General features: G+C 41.2%; 1 protein-coding gene across 1 annotated transcript in view; it reads left to right on the top strand.

Annotated features, from left to right (window-relative positions):
* LOC141176168 (uncharacterized) overlaps window positions 1-17228 on the top strand; it is a 29269-nt gene extending 12041 nt beyond the window's left edge. The window contains exons 2-7 of the mRNA XM_073660164.1: window positions 7988-8189; window positions 8319-8423; window positions 8507-8630; window positions 8710-8807; window positions 9006-9096; window positions 17170-17228. Of these exons, the coding sequence (XP_073516265.1) occupies window positions 7988-8189; window positions 8319-8423; window positions 8507-8630; window positions 8710-8807; window positions 9006-9096; window positions 17170-17228 (679 nt within the window). The remainder of the gene's footprint in view (window positions 1-7987; window positions 8190-8318; window positions 8424-8506; window positions 8631-8709; window positions 8808-9005; window positions 9097-17169) is intronic.
* Window positions 17229-17675: the final 447 nt, after the last annotated feature.

Raw genomic sequence — 17675 nt, 5'->3', positions numbered from 1 at the left:
GCAGGAGCAAGTGGTTAAACTGCCAGGGATTTTATTGCTGCCGCACCTGTGACATCCCTGCGGTGCACATCTATGTTCTGGTGCCCAAAAGAGTTCATATAAAACCAAAAACAATTTTTTTTCTGGGGTTTTCTTGTAATATAGGAAAGCCTAAGGCCAGAAATAAACCCCATAATACACTATACATGTAGACTTTAGTATCAAATCTTTTCTGTCTGCGGTGTTTGTGCAAACAAAACAGCTTTTATAAAATCCTTAAACTTCTGTGTGTGAATCAGACCTGAGATCTAACGTGATAGAAGATTACAGTTCAGGGAAGACGGGAAACATATAGACGGCCGGTGGTGATGTAGTCAGTGACGGACTGTGGCCAAATATGGTTTTAGAGCCGTAGTAGAAGATGAAGATTTTGTCTTCATCATGAAGTAGTTATTTCTCATGTCACATGAAATAAATATCTCCTGCAGAATTGCTAATGTCAATGCCAGTATAAGATGATAACCGTTGCACTACCGGACAGAGGTGCTAGAGTTGGGTCCAAGCTCATATTGTAACTGAGAATAACCTCGGCTCTCAATGGTTCTTATAGAAAAATGTTTTTTTAATGCAGTCCAAACACAAAAGTAAACGTTTCGGTCGATCTGACCTTCATCAGTAACTGTTGGAAATAGCACAAAGAACTAAACAATAAATAAATGAATAATAAATAATAAAAATATAAAAGCATATACCAATAGATCATAGTGCAATAACATGATAATATCTCTTGTTTAACCTGAACAATAAACATGCTGTCACACAGTGTATAATATTTCGTCAAACCCCATTAATGCGGATACAAAATCATAGTATAGAGCAAGTATATATACAAATTGAAGAGAGGTGACATCTACTAGACTGCTGGATGGTGTTCAAAGGTAGGAATTCAAAAGTGTGGAGATATGGTGACACTGGTTACTTGGGTCTGCAGAAAAGAGCAGAGAGTGGCAGACTCAGAGTTAACAGCTGAGAGGGACTGTGGAGGCAGAGATACCCAGAATAGAGCTGGACGTAGCATAGCTGTGACCCAGAGTTCCTGGTTATAAGTTGGTACTGCACGTAGTGGCTTAGAAGAACGCAGTGTCCACCGCTAGTTCCTGGTACTGTGCGCGTTGTCAGGGGCAGGATGGTATCTAAAGGCGGGGGCGGGAATAGTGAGGGCGGCTGGCCAATCGCCGCCAATCCCACAGGGCTGTGTAGTGTGAACTCCGGAAGTGCACGTGTGACGTCACCGGAAGTGGCTCGCTGCTCCCAGGAAGCTGTGCGTTCCACAGGCCAGTGTAAATGCGTTTCAGTGAGCCAGAAGTTTGAGGGAGAGAGAACGTGCGTTCCACCAGTATAGAGCATAAAACCCCATGGGCATGAGCCAGAGCCTTTGTTGGAGTGGAGAAGGATCCAGGAGAGGGGACAAGAGTGTGCCAGAGAGGAATAATCTGCAATAAAGGAGACAATATATGAGTAGGATATGGAGATCAAAACATGTATACTATTGACCTATTCAAATTGAAGACCACATTTCCAAGCGTAAAATACATTTCAACATAGGGTCACATAAGATCCCTTGGTGACAAGTTTCTCTATACCAATTATTCAATGAGAACCAAACTCCAAACATAAAAAAAAACCTTATATAAAGGCCAGTACGTCCCTATTAAGGCCTTTCGGCTCTAGGGACTGTAATTCATGAATCCAGTAGGTTTCTTTACATTTGAGAAGGCTCACTCGGTCGCCCCCCCTGACGTGGTTTAAAAACTTGTTCCAATACCTGGTATTTGACTTGAGAAATACTATGACCTGCCATGATAAAGTGTTGGGGAACGGGTAACATTAGGTTTTTGCACAGGATTGTGGACTTGTGCTTTGAAATCCTATCCCTTATGGGCTGTGTCGTCTCCCCCACATAGATTCGGCCGCATGGTCATTTAATAAGATATACCACATATGAACTGTCACATCTAAAGTACCCTTTGATGTTGTATATCTTGCCAGTTTGTGAGTGATGAACAATGCTACCCCTGAGGACATTGTTATATTGACGACATTGGAGACATGGGAATGTGCCCATTTTGGGATTCTGCAATAACCGTTGTGCGGGACCTTGGTGCGCTGCGCCCAAATCGGCACGTACCAGAGAGTCTCTAATATTGGCTGCGCTCTTAAAACACGTTAGGAAGGGTTGTTGGAATGCAGGGATCGTGGGATAGCCGGTTTGTAAGATGCTCCTGTGTTTCCTAATGGTTTTATGTAAGATGTAGGTGAAGGGGTGGAACGTGTGAATGAAGGGGATTCTGTCCTTAGTGTTTGGAAGATCAGTTCTGAAATTACACGCCAAGGGATGCAAGAAGCTAGGTGGATAGCCTCGTTCAGTGAATTTGGTCGACATTTCTTGTAACCTCTGATTGCAGATAGTTTCACTGGACACTATCCGTTTGACCCTCTGAAATTGTGATGTAGGTATAGATTTCTTCATCAACCTTGGATGATTGCAAGAAAAGTGTAATAGGCCATTGCAATCGGTCGGCTTGGAATAGAGGTCAGTTGTTAGGTGGCCATGTGTATCCTTGATCACCATGGTATCAAGGAAACTAACACGGCTTGAATCATATGTCATGGTGAAGCTCAAATCTGGCCATGCGGAGTTCAGAGTGGAGAAAAACCTCTAAGAATTCCAAGGGACCCCCCCCCATATGCAAAAGATGTTGTCTATGAAACGTTTCCAGAGAATGGAATGTTCTTGAAAAAGTGGATTAAAGTAGACCACCTGACTCTCGAAGGCTGACATGTATCAATTTGCATATGGGGGAGCCACAATAGAGCCCATCGCGGTGCCCTTAATTTTGAGGTAATACAGTAGGTGTCCTGGAACAAGAAATAATTATTGGTAAGAACCAACGTGAGTAATTCATTGCACAGATCAACTACCTGTCGATCCGTGTGTGACTCAATGAGAAGATTCTGTACTGTCCTGATTCCTTGGTCATGGAGAATAGATGTATATGGATTTTTTACATCAAAAGAGACTAGGATAGCCCTAGTTGGGACCTGTTTGAGTTCAGTGAGTTAGGCGAGGAAAGCTCCTGTGTCCAGTAGGAAAGATGGACTCTGTTGAATGAGGGGCGTGAGGACTTTTTCAAGGAAAATAGACAATGGGGATAGAAGTGACTCTGTGGAGGCCACAATCGGCCTCCCCGGTGGATCCGTTACACTTTTGTGAATCTTAGGCAAGACGTAAAAGACCGGTGTGATAGAATGTTTCTTTGAAAGGAATTCACCTGTTTTAATATCAATGACGCCCGCCGTAATGAAGCGGTTAATGACTGAAGATATTAAAGTGCTGTATTGGGGCAGGGTATCATGGGGCAATCGGCGATATGTAGTCTGGGCACTAAGTTGACGCTCTATTTCCCTGACATAGTCACACTTATTCATGACCACAATTGCTCCTCCCTTGTCGGCTGGTTTTATGACCAAATTTTTGTCCTCTTTGAGACTTCTCAAAGCCTGTTGATCAAGGGAGGACAAATTGGGTTCATAGTGTAGTTTACCTATGTCAACTTTGGAGCGTAATTCCTGAAAAACAGTGTCCACAAAGCTGATAAACGTTTCAAGGGCATGGGTGATCTGTAGGAGCCTTTTGTGCGGAGGGCCAAACTACTGGATGTGATGGCTATAGCTGGATTGGGATGGATGCTACTAGAGTTATTAACGCCGGACATTTCAGTTTGAGCTAAATGTGCTTTCAGGGGCAAAGAGCGGTAAAACCGCAGCAGTTCCATATCCAAGTTAAAGGTATTGTATCTATTAACTGAATAAAAGGAGAGACCTTTTTGTAGTACTGTTAGCTGGGCAGTGCTAAGTGTATAAGAGGAAATATTTACCACCAGGGGCCTGCGCCTGAGACCGAGTCACCCTGATGAAGTCGGTGTTGCCTCTCATGTTTTCCGCCTCTTCTCGTCTTCTTCTTGTTGTTTGACGTCGCCTTGGTTGTCCTAAAAAATGAGAAGAAGAGACATATGGGTCTCACCTGTCCAGTTCCGATCTGGAAGAGGAAAGCTCGGTGGATGATCTGTTGAATCGATTGGGATTTCTCCCAGAGAAAGATCTGTCCTGACATTGGTAAACTCTGTTCAGATCGTAATCCTCTGTATCTCTTAAGAACTTTCTTCGTTTCCTTGCCTCAGTGTCTCTCCGATGGCGGTCAGTGTTGTCCTTGATCTTACCCTAGAGGGTTGTCAATTCTTCAGCGCTGACTGTAGAGGAGAGTTGTGACTTGATGTTCTTGATTTGGTCCTTCTTTGAGTTGATAGCCTTATGTAAAAAATCGACTCTTAGCGTCATCAAATCAAATGAACACTTATTCAAAATCTGTTCAAATTTGGTACAGTAATCCGATTGATCGGAAAACAAGGTGGGACGTATTGGCACTCTCAGCCCCCTAGGGATCCGTTGGACCCTTAGGTATTCTGTTACAGTTGCACAGTGCAGCTCTATGTTGATCAGATGTCGGTGTTGCCTTTCCACGTCCCGGCCTCTGGTTTCCTTAGGTGGGACCGTTAGGCAGTCAGAATGGTAGATGTCTCATCCGCATTATATGAAAAGGTCAGTGATGACATATCACTGCGATGTGCAAGCATACAGGCGCAGCAGGATAAGAAAATAACCGCTGCACTACCGGACAGAGGTGCTCGAGTAGGGTCCAAACCCATACTGTAACTGAGAATAACCTAAACACTCAATGGTTCTTATAGAATTTTTTTTTTTTTTTAATGCAGTCCAAAAACAAAAGTAAACGTTTCAGTCGATCTGACCTTCATCAGTAACAGTTGGAAATAGCACAAAGAACAAAACAATAAATGAAAAAATAATAATAAATAATAAAATAAAAAAGCATATACAAATGGATCATTGTTCAATAACATGATAATATCTCTTGTTTAACCTGAACAATAAACATGCTGTCAAACAGTGTATAATATTTAATCAAACCCCATTAATGCGGTACAACATCATAGTATAGAGCAAGTATATATACAAATTGAAGAGAGGTGACACCCAGTCAGCTGAGAGGGACTGTAGAGGCAGAGATAGACAGAATAGAGCTGGATGTAGCATAACTGTGACCCCTAGTTCCTATTTATACAGTGAGTACGGAAAGTATTCAGACCCCTTTAAATTTGTTCACTCTTTGTTCATTGCAGCCATTTGGTAAATTCTAAAAAGTTCATTTTTTTTCTCATTAAAGTACACTCTGCACCCCATCTTGACTGAAAAAAACAGTAATGTAGAATTTTTTTTGCAAATGTATTAAAAAAGAAAAACTGAAATATCACATAGTCATAAGTATTCAGATCCTTTGCTCAGACACTCATATTTAAATCACATGCTGTCCATTTCCTTGTGATCCTCCTTGAAATGGTTCTACTCCTTCATTGGAGTCCAACTGTGTTTAATTAAACTGATAGGACTTGATTTGGAAAGGCACACACCTGTCTATATAAGACCTCAAAGCTCACAGTGCATGTCAGACCAAATGAGAATCATGAGCTCAAAGGAACTGACCAAGGAGCTACATGGCAACCTTCAAGAGTCAGGTGGTCCACTCTAATCCACTTTTTCAAGAACATTGTATTCTCTGGAAACGTTTCATAGGCGACATCTTTTGCATATGGGGGAGGTCCCTTGGAATCCTTAGTTTTTTCTCCACACTGAACTCCGCATGGCCAGATTTGAGCTTCACCATGACATATGATTCAAGCCGGGTTAGTTTCCTTAATACCATGGTGATCAAGGATACACAGGGCCACCTAACAACTGACCTCTATTCCAAGCCCACCGATTGCAATGGCCTATTATACTTTTCTAGCAATCATCCAAGGTTGATGAAGAAATCTATACCTACATCACAATTTCAGAGGGTCAAACGGATAGTGTCCAGTGAAACTATCTGCAATCAGAGGTTACAAGAAATGTCGACCAAATTCACTGAACGAGGCTATCCACCTAGCTTCTTGCATCCCTTGGCGTGTAATTCCAGAACTGATCTTCCAAACACTAAGGACAGAATCCCCTTCGTTCACACGTTCGACCTCTTCGCCTCATCTTGCATAAAACCATTAGGAAACACAGGAGCATCTTACAAACCGACTATCCCACGATCCCTGCATTCCAGCAACCCTTCCTACCGTGTTTTAAGAGGGCAACCAATATTAGAGACTCTCTGGTAAGTGCTGATTTGGGTGCAGCGCACCAAGGTCCCGCACAACCGTTCTTGCAGAATCCCAAATGGGTACATTCCAATGTCGTCAATGCAACAATGTCATCAGGGGTAGCATTGTTCATCACCCACAAACTGGCAAGATGTACAACATCAAAGGGTACTTTACATGTGACAGCTCATATGTGGAATATCTTATTAAATGACCATGCGGCCGAATCTATGTGGGGGAGACGACACAGCCCATAAGGGATAGGATTTCAAAGCACAAATCCACAATTCTGTGCAAAAACCTAATGTTACCCATTCCCCAACACTTTATCACCAAACGTAGAGAAGCCTTCTGGATTCATGAATTACAGTCCTTAGAGCCGAAAGGCCCTAATAGGGACTATGACCTACTGGCCTTTTATATAAGGTTTTTTTATGTTTGGAGTTTGGTTCTCATTGAACAATTGGTATAGAGAAACTTGTCACCCAGGGATCTTATGTGACCCTATGTTGAAATATATTTTACGTTTGGAAATGTGGTCTTCAATTTGAATAGGTCAATAATATACATGTTTTGATCTCCATATCCTACTCAAATATTGTCTCCTTTATTGCAGATTATTCCTCTTGTCCCCTCTCCTGGATCCTTCTCCACTCCAACAAAGGCTCTGGCTCATGGCCATTAAGTCTTATGCTCTATACTGGTGGAACGCACGTTCTCTCTCCCTGGCACTGAAATTTCCGGCTCACTGGAATGCATTTACACCGGCCTGTGGAACGCACAGCTTCCTGGGAGCAGCGTGTCACTTCCGGTGACGTCACACGTGCACTTCCGGAGTTCACACTACACAGCACTGCGGGATTGGCGGCGATTGGTCAGCCGCCCTCTCTATTCCCGCTCCCGGCCTTTAGATACCATCCTGCCCCTGACAACGCGCACAGTACCAGGAACTAGCGGTGGACACTGCGTTCCTCTAAGCCACTACGTGCAGTACCAACTTTATAACCAGGAACTCTGGGTCACAGCTATGCTACGTCCAGCTCTATTCTGGGTATCTCTGCCTCCACAGTCCCTCTCAGCTGTTAACTCTGAGTCTGCCACTCTCTGCTCTTTTCTGCAGACCCAAGTAACCAGTGTCACCATATCTCCACACTTTTGAATTCCTACCTTTGAATACCATCCAGCAATCTAGTAGGTGTCAGCTCTCTTCAATTTGTATATATACTTGCTCTATACTGTGATGTTGTATCCGCATTAATGGGGTTTTACAAAATATTATGCACTGTTTGACAGCATGTTTATTGTTCAGGTTAAACAAGAGATATTATCATGTTATTGCACTATGATCCATTTGCATATGCTTTTTTATTTTATTATTTATTTTTATTCTTTTATTTATTGTTTTGTTCTTTGTGCTATTTCCAACAGTTACTGATGAAGGTCAGATCGACCGAAACATTTACTTTTGTTTTTGGCCTGCATTAAAAAAAAAAAAATTCTATAAGAACCATTGAGTGCCGAGGTTATTCTCAATGTCAATTCTAGTGTCAGAGAATTAGATGAGAATTAGCTTTATGGAAGATGAGTCTATGAGAAGCGTATTCAGCTGCAGACTCCGAGGAAGAAACTGCTCGTTGTCTGTGGCCTAAAATATATAGGTTTTATTACTAGATGTAAAGGGAAAAAAATGAAATTCTGTAAAATAATAAATCTCCTTATATGTTTCCCCTTATTATCTCCAGTAATTGTATTATTACACATGATTTTTATCATGTTACATCGGCTCATCATCTTCTCTCTACAATATCGGATCCTCTCAGAGAAGATCTTCTATATAAGAGAATTTTCCTGATTTCCCTATCAAAGATGGATATGGACAGAGACAAGATGGTGGAGAGGATATTACACCTCACCCTAGAGATCCTCTTCCGGCTTACTGGAGAGGTGAGAGATTCTGATGACGTCACATTACATCATTATTATCTATGGGAATAACAGATGGACAGAACTGGAGAGGTGAGGACTCTGGAAATGTCTGTAGTGAGATTTATTAATGTGTCTCTCCATAACCAGAGATTAATCACGGGGCCTCCACCTCACCCCCTGATACATGAGGACATCAATGACCAGAAGATCCTAGAACTCACCTACAAGATGATTGAACTGCTGACTGGAGAGGTGACACTGCTGGGAATGCTGGGACATTATACAGTAACGCTATGAAGGGATCGGGGGGATGACGGTATCATTGTATGTGTCAGGTTCCTATAAGGTGTCAGAATGTCGCCCTCTATTTTTCCATGGAGGAGTGGGAGTATTTAGAAGGACACAAAGATGTGTACAAGGACGTCATGATGGCGGTTCCCCAGCCCCTCACATCACCAGGTAATAGACAGGACTGAACACACACGGCCTATAATTGTATGTAAAGAATGAATTCAGTCCTTGTATGTGTTTCCTCCAGATCTATCCAGTAAGAGGACAACACCAGAGAGATGTCCCCGTCCTCTTCTTCCACAGAACTGTAAACAAGAAGACCCCAATGTTCCTCAGGATCATCAGGTAGATGGAGAGAAGGTGTCATGAGATCTCCCCTATGATATGTAGACTGCTGTGAAGGTCTTGTGCTCAGTCTTTTTTTATCCACCAGTATTATATATTTTATACTTGTGTAATGAGAACGGTGGAGATGGCAGGATTAGAGATGATCATAGATGGGACTTCTCCATCTGTCTGTGACTTTTACAATATTTGTTTCAGGGTGAAGATCTGACCCATATTAATACTACAGAGACATATGTGAGGGGTGATGAGCGGTGTAAAGAGGAGATTCCTACATATGACTACCCAGGTGAGTAGGAACCACTAAATACAGAGAAGTCGTCACAGATTCTTCTCAGTCCCTGTCTGTGGCTGCTTTATCGGTGATGTAGTCCAGCTGTATCACAATTGTGTGATCACCATTTTGCCTCTAGACCACAACATTCTCCTCCATCTGAAAATGTTCAAATTACTTTGGGAAATTGTGAGAGCCCTTTTCTATAGAACTTACAACCTGGAGGATCCACCTCCCCCTGGGATTACAAGACACTGTCCATTACCTGCCCAGATCTGTAAACTACAAAGCCAAATGACAGCGTATGTAGAATGTGCTGACAAGTGAGAAAATCAGTTGAAGAAAAATATTATGATGGGCCTGTAAGAGAAAGCGGAGGGTAATGATGGTGTTGGGTTCCTAGATCCCTGATATCTTATTGGATAAATCTACCTTCTCTACCTTCTGTGCTGCTGAATGTGCTCATATGGTACCTACAAGACCAGGTCCAGTCTTTCTGGCCAAACTTCACATTTATGATCGACAACATTACACATGCAGTGAGGCCAAGTGTGAATTTCTGTACAATAACAGCCGAGTTTCCCTTTATCCTGACTGTTCAATTTCTTTTCAAACCAACTAACTTCAAATAGGATCGCGATAATGTACACAAAATTTACACTGTGCCATGATATATCTCTAAGCTGTGCGTGGCTGATGGCTGTAATATACATTTATTCACACCTGCAGGAGATGTGTTGGCTCCAGCCCTGGTTTCATGGATTCACTCCACGTCATAAATTCCATTATGTTTTCAATCCTAAGGAATTCAGATTACTGCACAATCTCTCCTGAAATGGGGGCGCTAATACTTTCTCTACTGTTCTGGTCAGAACTCATAGTAGCTCCAATGGTCTACCATATATGAGTGTGACTCCGGTTTAGTGTTGGATTTCTCCCCTCATACATACATTGTTGTTGGGGATGTTACATGCTTATATATTCTTTCTTTTTTCACAAGTTCATTCTGTATGATGGTTTCATTGTGGTGGGATCGGCCGGCCTCACTTATGTGACTCTGTAACTCCCTGGTAGTCTTTCAAAAAGATCTCCATTATCTCTTCCAAATGCCCGAAATCTAAATTTAAGACCCCTCAGCTCTGCAGTATTATAAAAAAGTTCACTTTAAATGTCTAATATGTCTTCTCATCTGACAGAAAATATTGGCCCTTACGATAGTTTAGATTCCCAAGAGCCATCGAGCCCCATACTCCAATTACCCCAGGGAGGTTTCACCACCAGTTACTCATTTTTCTCTGATGGAGACTGTTTAGTTTGATCATTTCAGTAGATGTTTTATTGTGTATAATCACAGTTTTTGACTTTGTAATCCTCTGATTTAACCCCTTCCCACAGTCAGTTTTGTGTTTCTAAACAGGCCCCATTTTTCAAATCACTTTATGTGATGATAACTTTGGAATTCTTCACAAAGGATAATTGGAAACAAATGTACGTTACAAATAATATTCCAACTTCTTTTGAATCTGACAATACCCTATATATGGTTGTACACTACTGTCTGGGCACATGGTAGGTTAAGAAGGGAAGGAGCGACATTTAGCTATTTGAATGCAGATCTTGCTGGAATAGTTAGCAGACACAATGTATTGGGGGCACTGTTCATGGTCACCTGGAAGCTCAAAAGATGGCCACCACGAACAGGCTTGCCTTATCTAACCCATTTACAGATTTCACAAATTAATAATAATAATAATTTTTTTTATTTTTATAGCGCCAACATATTCCGCAGCACTTTACAAATTTTAGGGGGGACTTATTCAGACAATACAGAATAAGCATATCTCATATCGAAAGGAGTGAGGGCCCTGCTCGCAAGCTTACAGTCTATGAGGAAATGGGGGAGACACAAAAGGTAGAATGTACATATATTGTATAATGCAGCCTTGATATACTAAATAGGATAAATAATACATGGACTGGTCGCCTGCCAGTATGTGTGCAGTCCTGACCGAGGCTATTATGTGCATGGTTGGTATGAACCTTAACTTGAAGAAGATTTTAATATGGGGGAAAACTGGGATGGACAACTGGGATGGACAGATAGTGTGTGGAGTCGATACGCCAGTCTAAAGAAATGGGTTTTTAGGGTCCACTTGAAACTGTGGGTATTGGGAATTAATCGAACTGTCCTGGGTAGTGCATTCCAAAGAATTGTCGCAGCACGCGAGAAATCTTGGAGACGGGAGTGGGAAGTTCGGATTATGGAGGATTTTAGTTTTAAGTCACTGGCAGAACGGAGGCCACGTGTAGGGTGGTAGACTGAGACAAGGGAGGAGATGTAGGGGGGTACTGAAGCATGGAGCGCTTTGTGGGTAAGCGTGGTAAGTTTAAATTGAACTCTATATTGGATGGGTAACCAATGCAATGACTGGCACAGGGAAGAGGCATCGGTGTAGCGGTTGGCGAGGAATATGATCCTGGCTGCTGCGTTAAGGACGGATTGGAGAGGGGAGAGTTTAGTAAGAGGGAGCCCGATAAGTAGAGAGTTGCAGTAGTGCAGACGAGAATGAATAAGAGCTACAGTAAGAGTTTTTGCCGAGTTAAAGGTGAGCAAAGTCCTGATTCTTGAGATGTTTTTGAGGTGTAGATGACATGAACGAGCGAGTGATTTGATGTGAGGAGTGAAGGAAAGATCTGAGTCAAAAATGACCCCAAGACAGCGGGCTTGTTGCTGGGGAGTAATGGTTGAGCCACAAACGGAAATGGCAATATCGGGCACAGGTAGGTTAGTGGAGGGAGGAAATACGAGTAGTTCAGTTTTTGACAGATTCAGTTTTAGACAGAGGGAGGACATAAATTACTTCATAAATTTACGTCATAAACACAAATTACTTTGCTCATCATCCTTTAACCCCTCTACATGGATCTGGACTAACACAGAGATCCCTAGGCTTGGGTCACTGTGTTACCTGCAAACTCAGAGAAAATACGAACTCAGAAGACACAAGAGTAGACAGTAAACGGGCCGGGGTCACAACAGGAAACAAATACACAAGCCGGGAGCTGAGCACAGAGGACTGACCCAGAGGAGAACAAGGCTGTATCTGGCAGCTTCCGGCAATATGCTTCCAGCTTTAGTAGGGTGCGGTGCTTTCCAAATTGCTGAAGCAAGGAGCAGATTACTCCAGCTGGACAACACACACACACATACTGCCAGACTGGATGGTACTACAGGTCCCAGGCACCCTAATCTTAGTGGCTGGACAGAGCCTGCGCCGCCCAGAGCTTCTGGTTCTGACGTCTCTTCCATCACCAGCGCCACCTGCAGAATGAATAAGGCTCCTGGTGACAAAAGCAGACAAGTCACACAAGTCGGAGCAGGAGGAGAAGTAGACGACCCAGAGGAGATGGGACACACCTTTTGCAGAAGCCCTAATGTAACAAAATGGCAGAAAACCAGAGCTGTAGAAATCCCCATAAAGTGACTCCATTTTGGAAATTATAACCCTCAGTGAAATAATCTATAGGAGTAGTGACTATTTTGACTCCACAGTCACTCTCCAGAAATTAGCACGCAGTGGATGTTGGAGAGTGAAAATTGCAAATATGCCATTTTATTACCCAACACATAGTGCCCAGATTGTGCTCCAGGAGACACACACCATAAATTAAGTGGGTTCTTCTCATTATAGTAATACCAAATACATGGATGCTAGATGAGATTTAGGCACATAAACTACTGCGAAGCTCAGAAGCGAGAAGGATATCTGACTTTGGAAGAGCTGATATTGCTAGATTGGTTTATGGAAGCCATGTTGCTTTTCAAAAGCCTTTGAGCCACTAATAATGTGGAAACCTCTGTTTTTCCATTGACAGATGATGGATCTGAGTGGGGACTTGTTTTTTGTGAGATGAGTAGAAGTTTTTATTGGTATTATTTTCGCCTACATAACATCATTTTGTGTCTTTTTATTCCATATTTGGGAGGCAGAATGAAAAAACAGTTGAACACCACGCTCTACTGGTCCATCCTATGAGGTTTTCTATTAGACAGTCATTGTTCTGGTGAATAAGTGAATTTTTTTTTATATAACTTGCCTTTTTACGGACAATTTAAGTAGAAATGTTAAAACATATAAAATTCAAGGATTTTTTATTAAAAATAATAATTGTTCTTATTCTTGGCAGATGTCTGTACCAGGAGATCAGAGGGACAGCTGACATCTTCAATTTTCAAATCAGATAATTTTCAGATCCAACAGGATACAATTGAAGTGAATGCCATTTCTCCAGATTTACCATCATCGCTTCACAGCCAAGATCTGTCATCTGATCCTTTGAAACAGGTCCTGTCTTCTGATTCATTACCGACTACTAAGGAAAATCAAAGTCACAAAATAAGCATTAAAAAACAAATTGCTCCTAAAGCAAAGAAGCCATTTTCACGTTCAGAATATGGAAATAGTTTTCCTCTCAAAAAGTCTTTTCTTAAACCTCAAAAAATTCACACAGTGAAGAATAAATTTTCTTGTTCAAAGTGTGGGAGATGTTTTAATCAGAAATCAGATCTTGTTAGGCACCAGAGAACTCACACAGGAGAGAAGCCATTTTCCTGTTCAGAATGTGGGAAACGTTTTACAGAGAAATCAATTCTTATCACACATCAGAGAACTCACACAGGAGAGAAGCCATTTTCCTGTTCAGAATGTTGGAAATGTTTTACAGAGAAATCAAATCTTATCAAACATCAGAGAATTCACACAGGGGAGAAGCCATTTTCCTGTTCAGAATGTGGAAAATCTTTTGCAACGAAATCAAATCTTATCAAACATCAGAGAATTCACACAGGGGAGAAGCCGTTTTCATGTTCAGATTGTGGAAAATGTTTTACAGAGAAATCAACTCTTACCAAACATCACAAAACTCACATAGGGAAGAAGCCTTTTTCCTGTTCAGAATGTGGGAAATGTTTTACAGAGAAATCAACTCTTACCAAACATCACAAAACTCACATAGGGAAGAAGCCTTTTTCCTGTTCAGAATGTGGGAAATATTTTAAAAATAAATGGAATCTTATTATTCACTACAGAACTCACACAGGGGAGAAGCCTTTTTCATGTTCAGATTGTGGAAAATGTTTTACAGAGAAATCAACTCTTACCAAACATCACAAAACTCATATTGGGAAGAAGCCTTTTTCATGTTCAGAATGTGGGAAATGTTTTAACCAGAAATCGGATCTTGATAAGCACCAGAGAACCCACACAGGGGAGAATGTCGCAACTACACCCAACTAGTCTCTGTAGAGACTAGAAAGGCCCTAGCTGCACACCTAAAAACACCACCACACACCCAACTAACTAATAAGCCATTGAGGAGTTTCTCATACCCCCAGAGGAACCAGAGGGGAGGCTGCAACACACTCTTAACAAGGGGAAAGGAAAGTATGAAGTAAAATACAAAAAAGCTGAATGAGAAACAAAAACACATTCATATAGGGCAAAGAAGGCAAGCTAAGGAGAACCAAAAATAAAAGGAACAAGAATAATCTCCCCGAAACCTAACATTGTTAGAATTAAAAGGTACTGGGAGGGAAAGCAAACTGACCGGGAGGATAGTTTCACCTTTGTGGTGAAACTTACAAAATTTATCCTCACCAACTGTAAATGTAAACCTGTCCTTTTATAATGACCACGGACAAGATAAAGGTTCCCAACTCACATCAGGACCACAAGACCCCAGGTACTTTCAGCTGCATCACAATGAACTTAATTATATGTACCAAATGTCCAACTGGGGGTCTGTATGTAGGGGAGACAGGGCAAAAACTTAAAAAAATGATGAATTCTCATCGCCACACAATAAAAGAAAAAAAAAGAATAGATCTACTTGTGGCCAAACATTTTTACGGCCACAACTGCTTCTCCCTCTCCCATACTGATAGTTCTGCTTCACGTCACTTGTCTTATCTATTGCATTATTCCTGTGCCATGTTGTGTATAAATATGTGACTCTTCAGATTTTGTATTATACTATATCTGATGAAGAGACCTGAGTAGTCTCGAAAGCTTACTGACTAATGGCTAACTGAAAAGATTGTATCAACCACTGAGAACTTTCAAATTTTAATGTTTTTCTCCAAGCAGCAATTTTAAGATCTCTCCACAGGTGTTCAATGGGATTTAGATCCGGATTCATTGCTGGTCAGAACTGTCCAGCACTTTGTTTCCATCCATTTTCTGGGTGCTTCTTGAAGTATGTTTGGGGTCATTGTCATGCTGGAAGACCCATGACCTAGGATGCAAACTCAGCTTTCTGACACTAGGCACTACATTGTGCCCCAAAATCCTTTGCTAATCTTCAGATTTCATAATTCCTTGCACACAGTCAAGGTACCTGACCAAAGGCAGCAAAACAACCCAAAAACATCTTTGAAGCGCCACCATATTTGACTGTATGTGTTGTAAATTTATTGATTATGTTGCGCACCTTGGACAGCGGAACATCCGGATCTCTAAAGATGGACTTATAACCTTGAAATTATTGATATTTTTCAACAATTTTGGTTCTCAAGTCCTCAGACAGTTCTCCTTTTTCTGTTTTCTCCATGCTTAGTGTGCCACACATATGTACACAATGCAAAGATTGAATCAACTTCTCCCTTTTTTATTTGGTTTTAGTTGTGATTTTCATATTGCCCACACCTGTTACTTGCCACAATCACGTTTGAACAAGCGTCACATGCTTGAAACAAAGTTGTTTACCCACAATTTTGGCAAGGTGTCAATCATTTGCCCGACCTATTTTATGTGGTTTTGTGTGAAATTATGTTAAATTTGCCTTTTTTTTTCTCTGTTTTCTTGTGTTGTTCCAATACACACAAAGGAAATAAACGTGTATAACAAAACATGTAACTGCAATAATTTTCTGGGAGAATTACTTCATTTTCTGGAACAATTTAAAGGGAGCCAACACTTTTGACCATGACTTGTTTTTGTTGCCTTTTTAATTTGTTGCAGCATATCATCCTCTTCATGTTCAGCTATATTAGGAGGATTGTAACAAAGTCCAGTTAGCAGCTTTCCATTATTGCCATTTCCATGTACATTAACCATACTGATTTTACATCAGGGATGTAAAGCTCAAAACATGCAGAAGGCCAAAATGAAAAACTTGGACAAAATTGTGGACCATCCAGTATACAGTATAATGGGCCCCACATAGTCCTCCATACTGAATAATGGGTCCCACATAGTCCTTCATACAGTATGATTGGTCCCACATAACTTTCCATCCAGTATAATGGGCCCCACATAGTTTTCCATACAGTATAGTGGGCCCCACAAAGTCCTCCATGCAGAATAATGGCCCCACATAGGTGTGGTGGTTCTGGTGTCGTGGGTCAAATATAATCAGCAAGAGTTGGGCATGTGTGCTGTACATTGTCGAAGCTGCCCTACATGTCGTCATTGAGCTTGAGGTCTTAAGTCAGCGCAGTTCTCCATGAACCTAAACCCTTTCTTCCTGACAATTATCTCCTTAAGTTCCCGCTGACTTTCTAGTGACGTAGTGGAATCAGCAGTATTTCTGAAGACACCACCTGTACTTCAGCTTCTCTCCTAATTCCTTGTAATCATTTTTAAAGACCTTTCACCTCCCTCTAACTTTGTCATTGGTACCAATGTCTACCATGACTGCTGGGTTTTCCCCAGCCCCACCCAATAATCTGTCTATCTGATAGCATGAAGATCACCCTGTTAGGGGCACACAAAATGTGTGTGTTCTCGTCTTAGTTGTCTGCCGGCAAATTGTATATAGGATCTATACGGTCAGAGAAATCACAAATGAACACTGAGAAGTGTCTCAAATAGGCTTTTTATAAGAAAAATCAGGGACCTTTCCACACATTACCTCATTGCCTTATCTTATAATTATGGCTGACATCTGTCACTAATGGGTCATTATTTTAATATGTAAACAGTTAAGTCAAGCTGACTCTCAAATCAATTAAGTCCGTCTTGCACATAAGGTTCAAAGGTCAATCAGTATAGTCACTTATCTTTTATTATTCTGTAATTTCCCTAAAAGTAATGAGATCATTAGCAAGCTCTTATTATCAGATTAATATGTTAGTCAATAATCGTTAGGGATTTTCCATAATTCCATGTTCCACGTAGTATGTGGATCTTTGATCAATATGAGGTTATTGGTACAATGTGGTACGGGCAGGAGGAGGGCATTCTGGATTGTCTGCAACTCTTAATACATAAAAGTATGGAGTTCCATTTTCATATAACTTCCATAATCATACATATATTTATCTATAACACCCCAAATTAACTTAGGAATTATCTTAAGGACCATAATCTTTCCACATGAAGAGATAATGCAGACGGTACCTGACCCACCTGAAACCAAGAATTCGCCTTACTTCATACTCCCGATACCCTTCCAAATCCACCTCAATTATGTCTTGAGGTCCCCTCAAATTTTTTTAAAAGAGAAGAATGGAAAGAATTATTGATTTTCCAGGCAATAGGAAGTTGCAACTTAACGGTCACAGGGTTTAAAATTTTAATAATTTTATAAGGACC

Source organism: Phyllobates terribilis, unplaced genomic scaffold, assembly GCF_046119375.1.
Source record: "Phyllobates terribilis strain yellow unplaced genomic scaffold, ASM4611937v1 Scaffold_17__1_contigs__length_24005725, whole genome shotgun sequence".
In the NCBI taxonomy this organism is placed as follows: domain Eukaryota; kingdom Metazoa; phylum Chordata; class Amphibia; order Anura; family Dendrobatidae; genus Phyllobates; species Phyllobates terribilis.
Note: the sequence above shows the minus strand (reverse complement) of the source record. Positions and strands in the feature narration are given on the sequence as shown.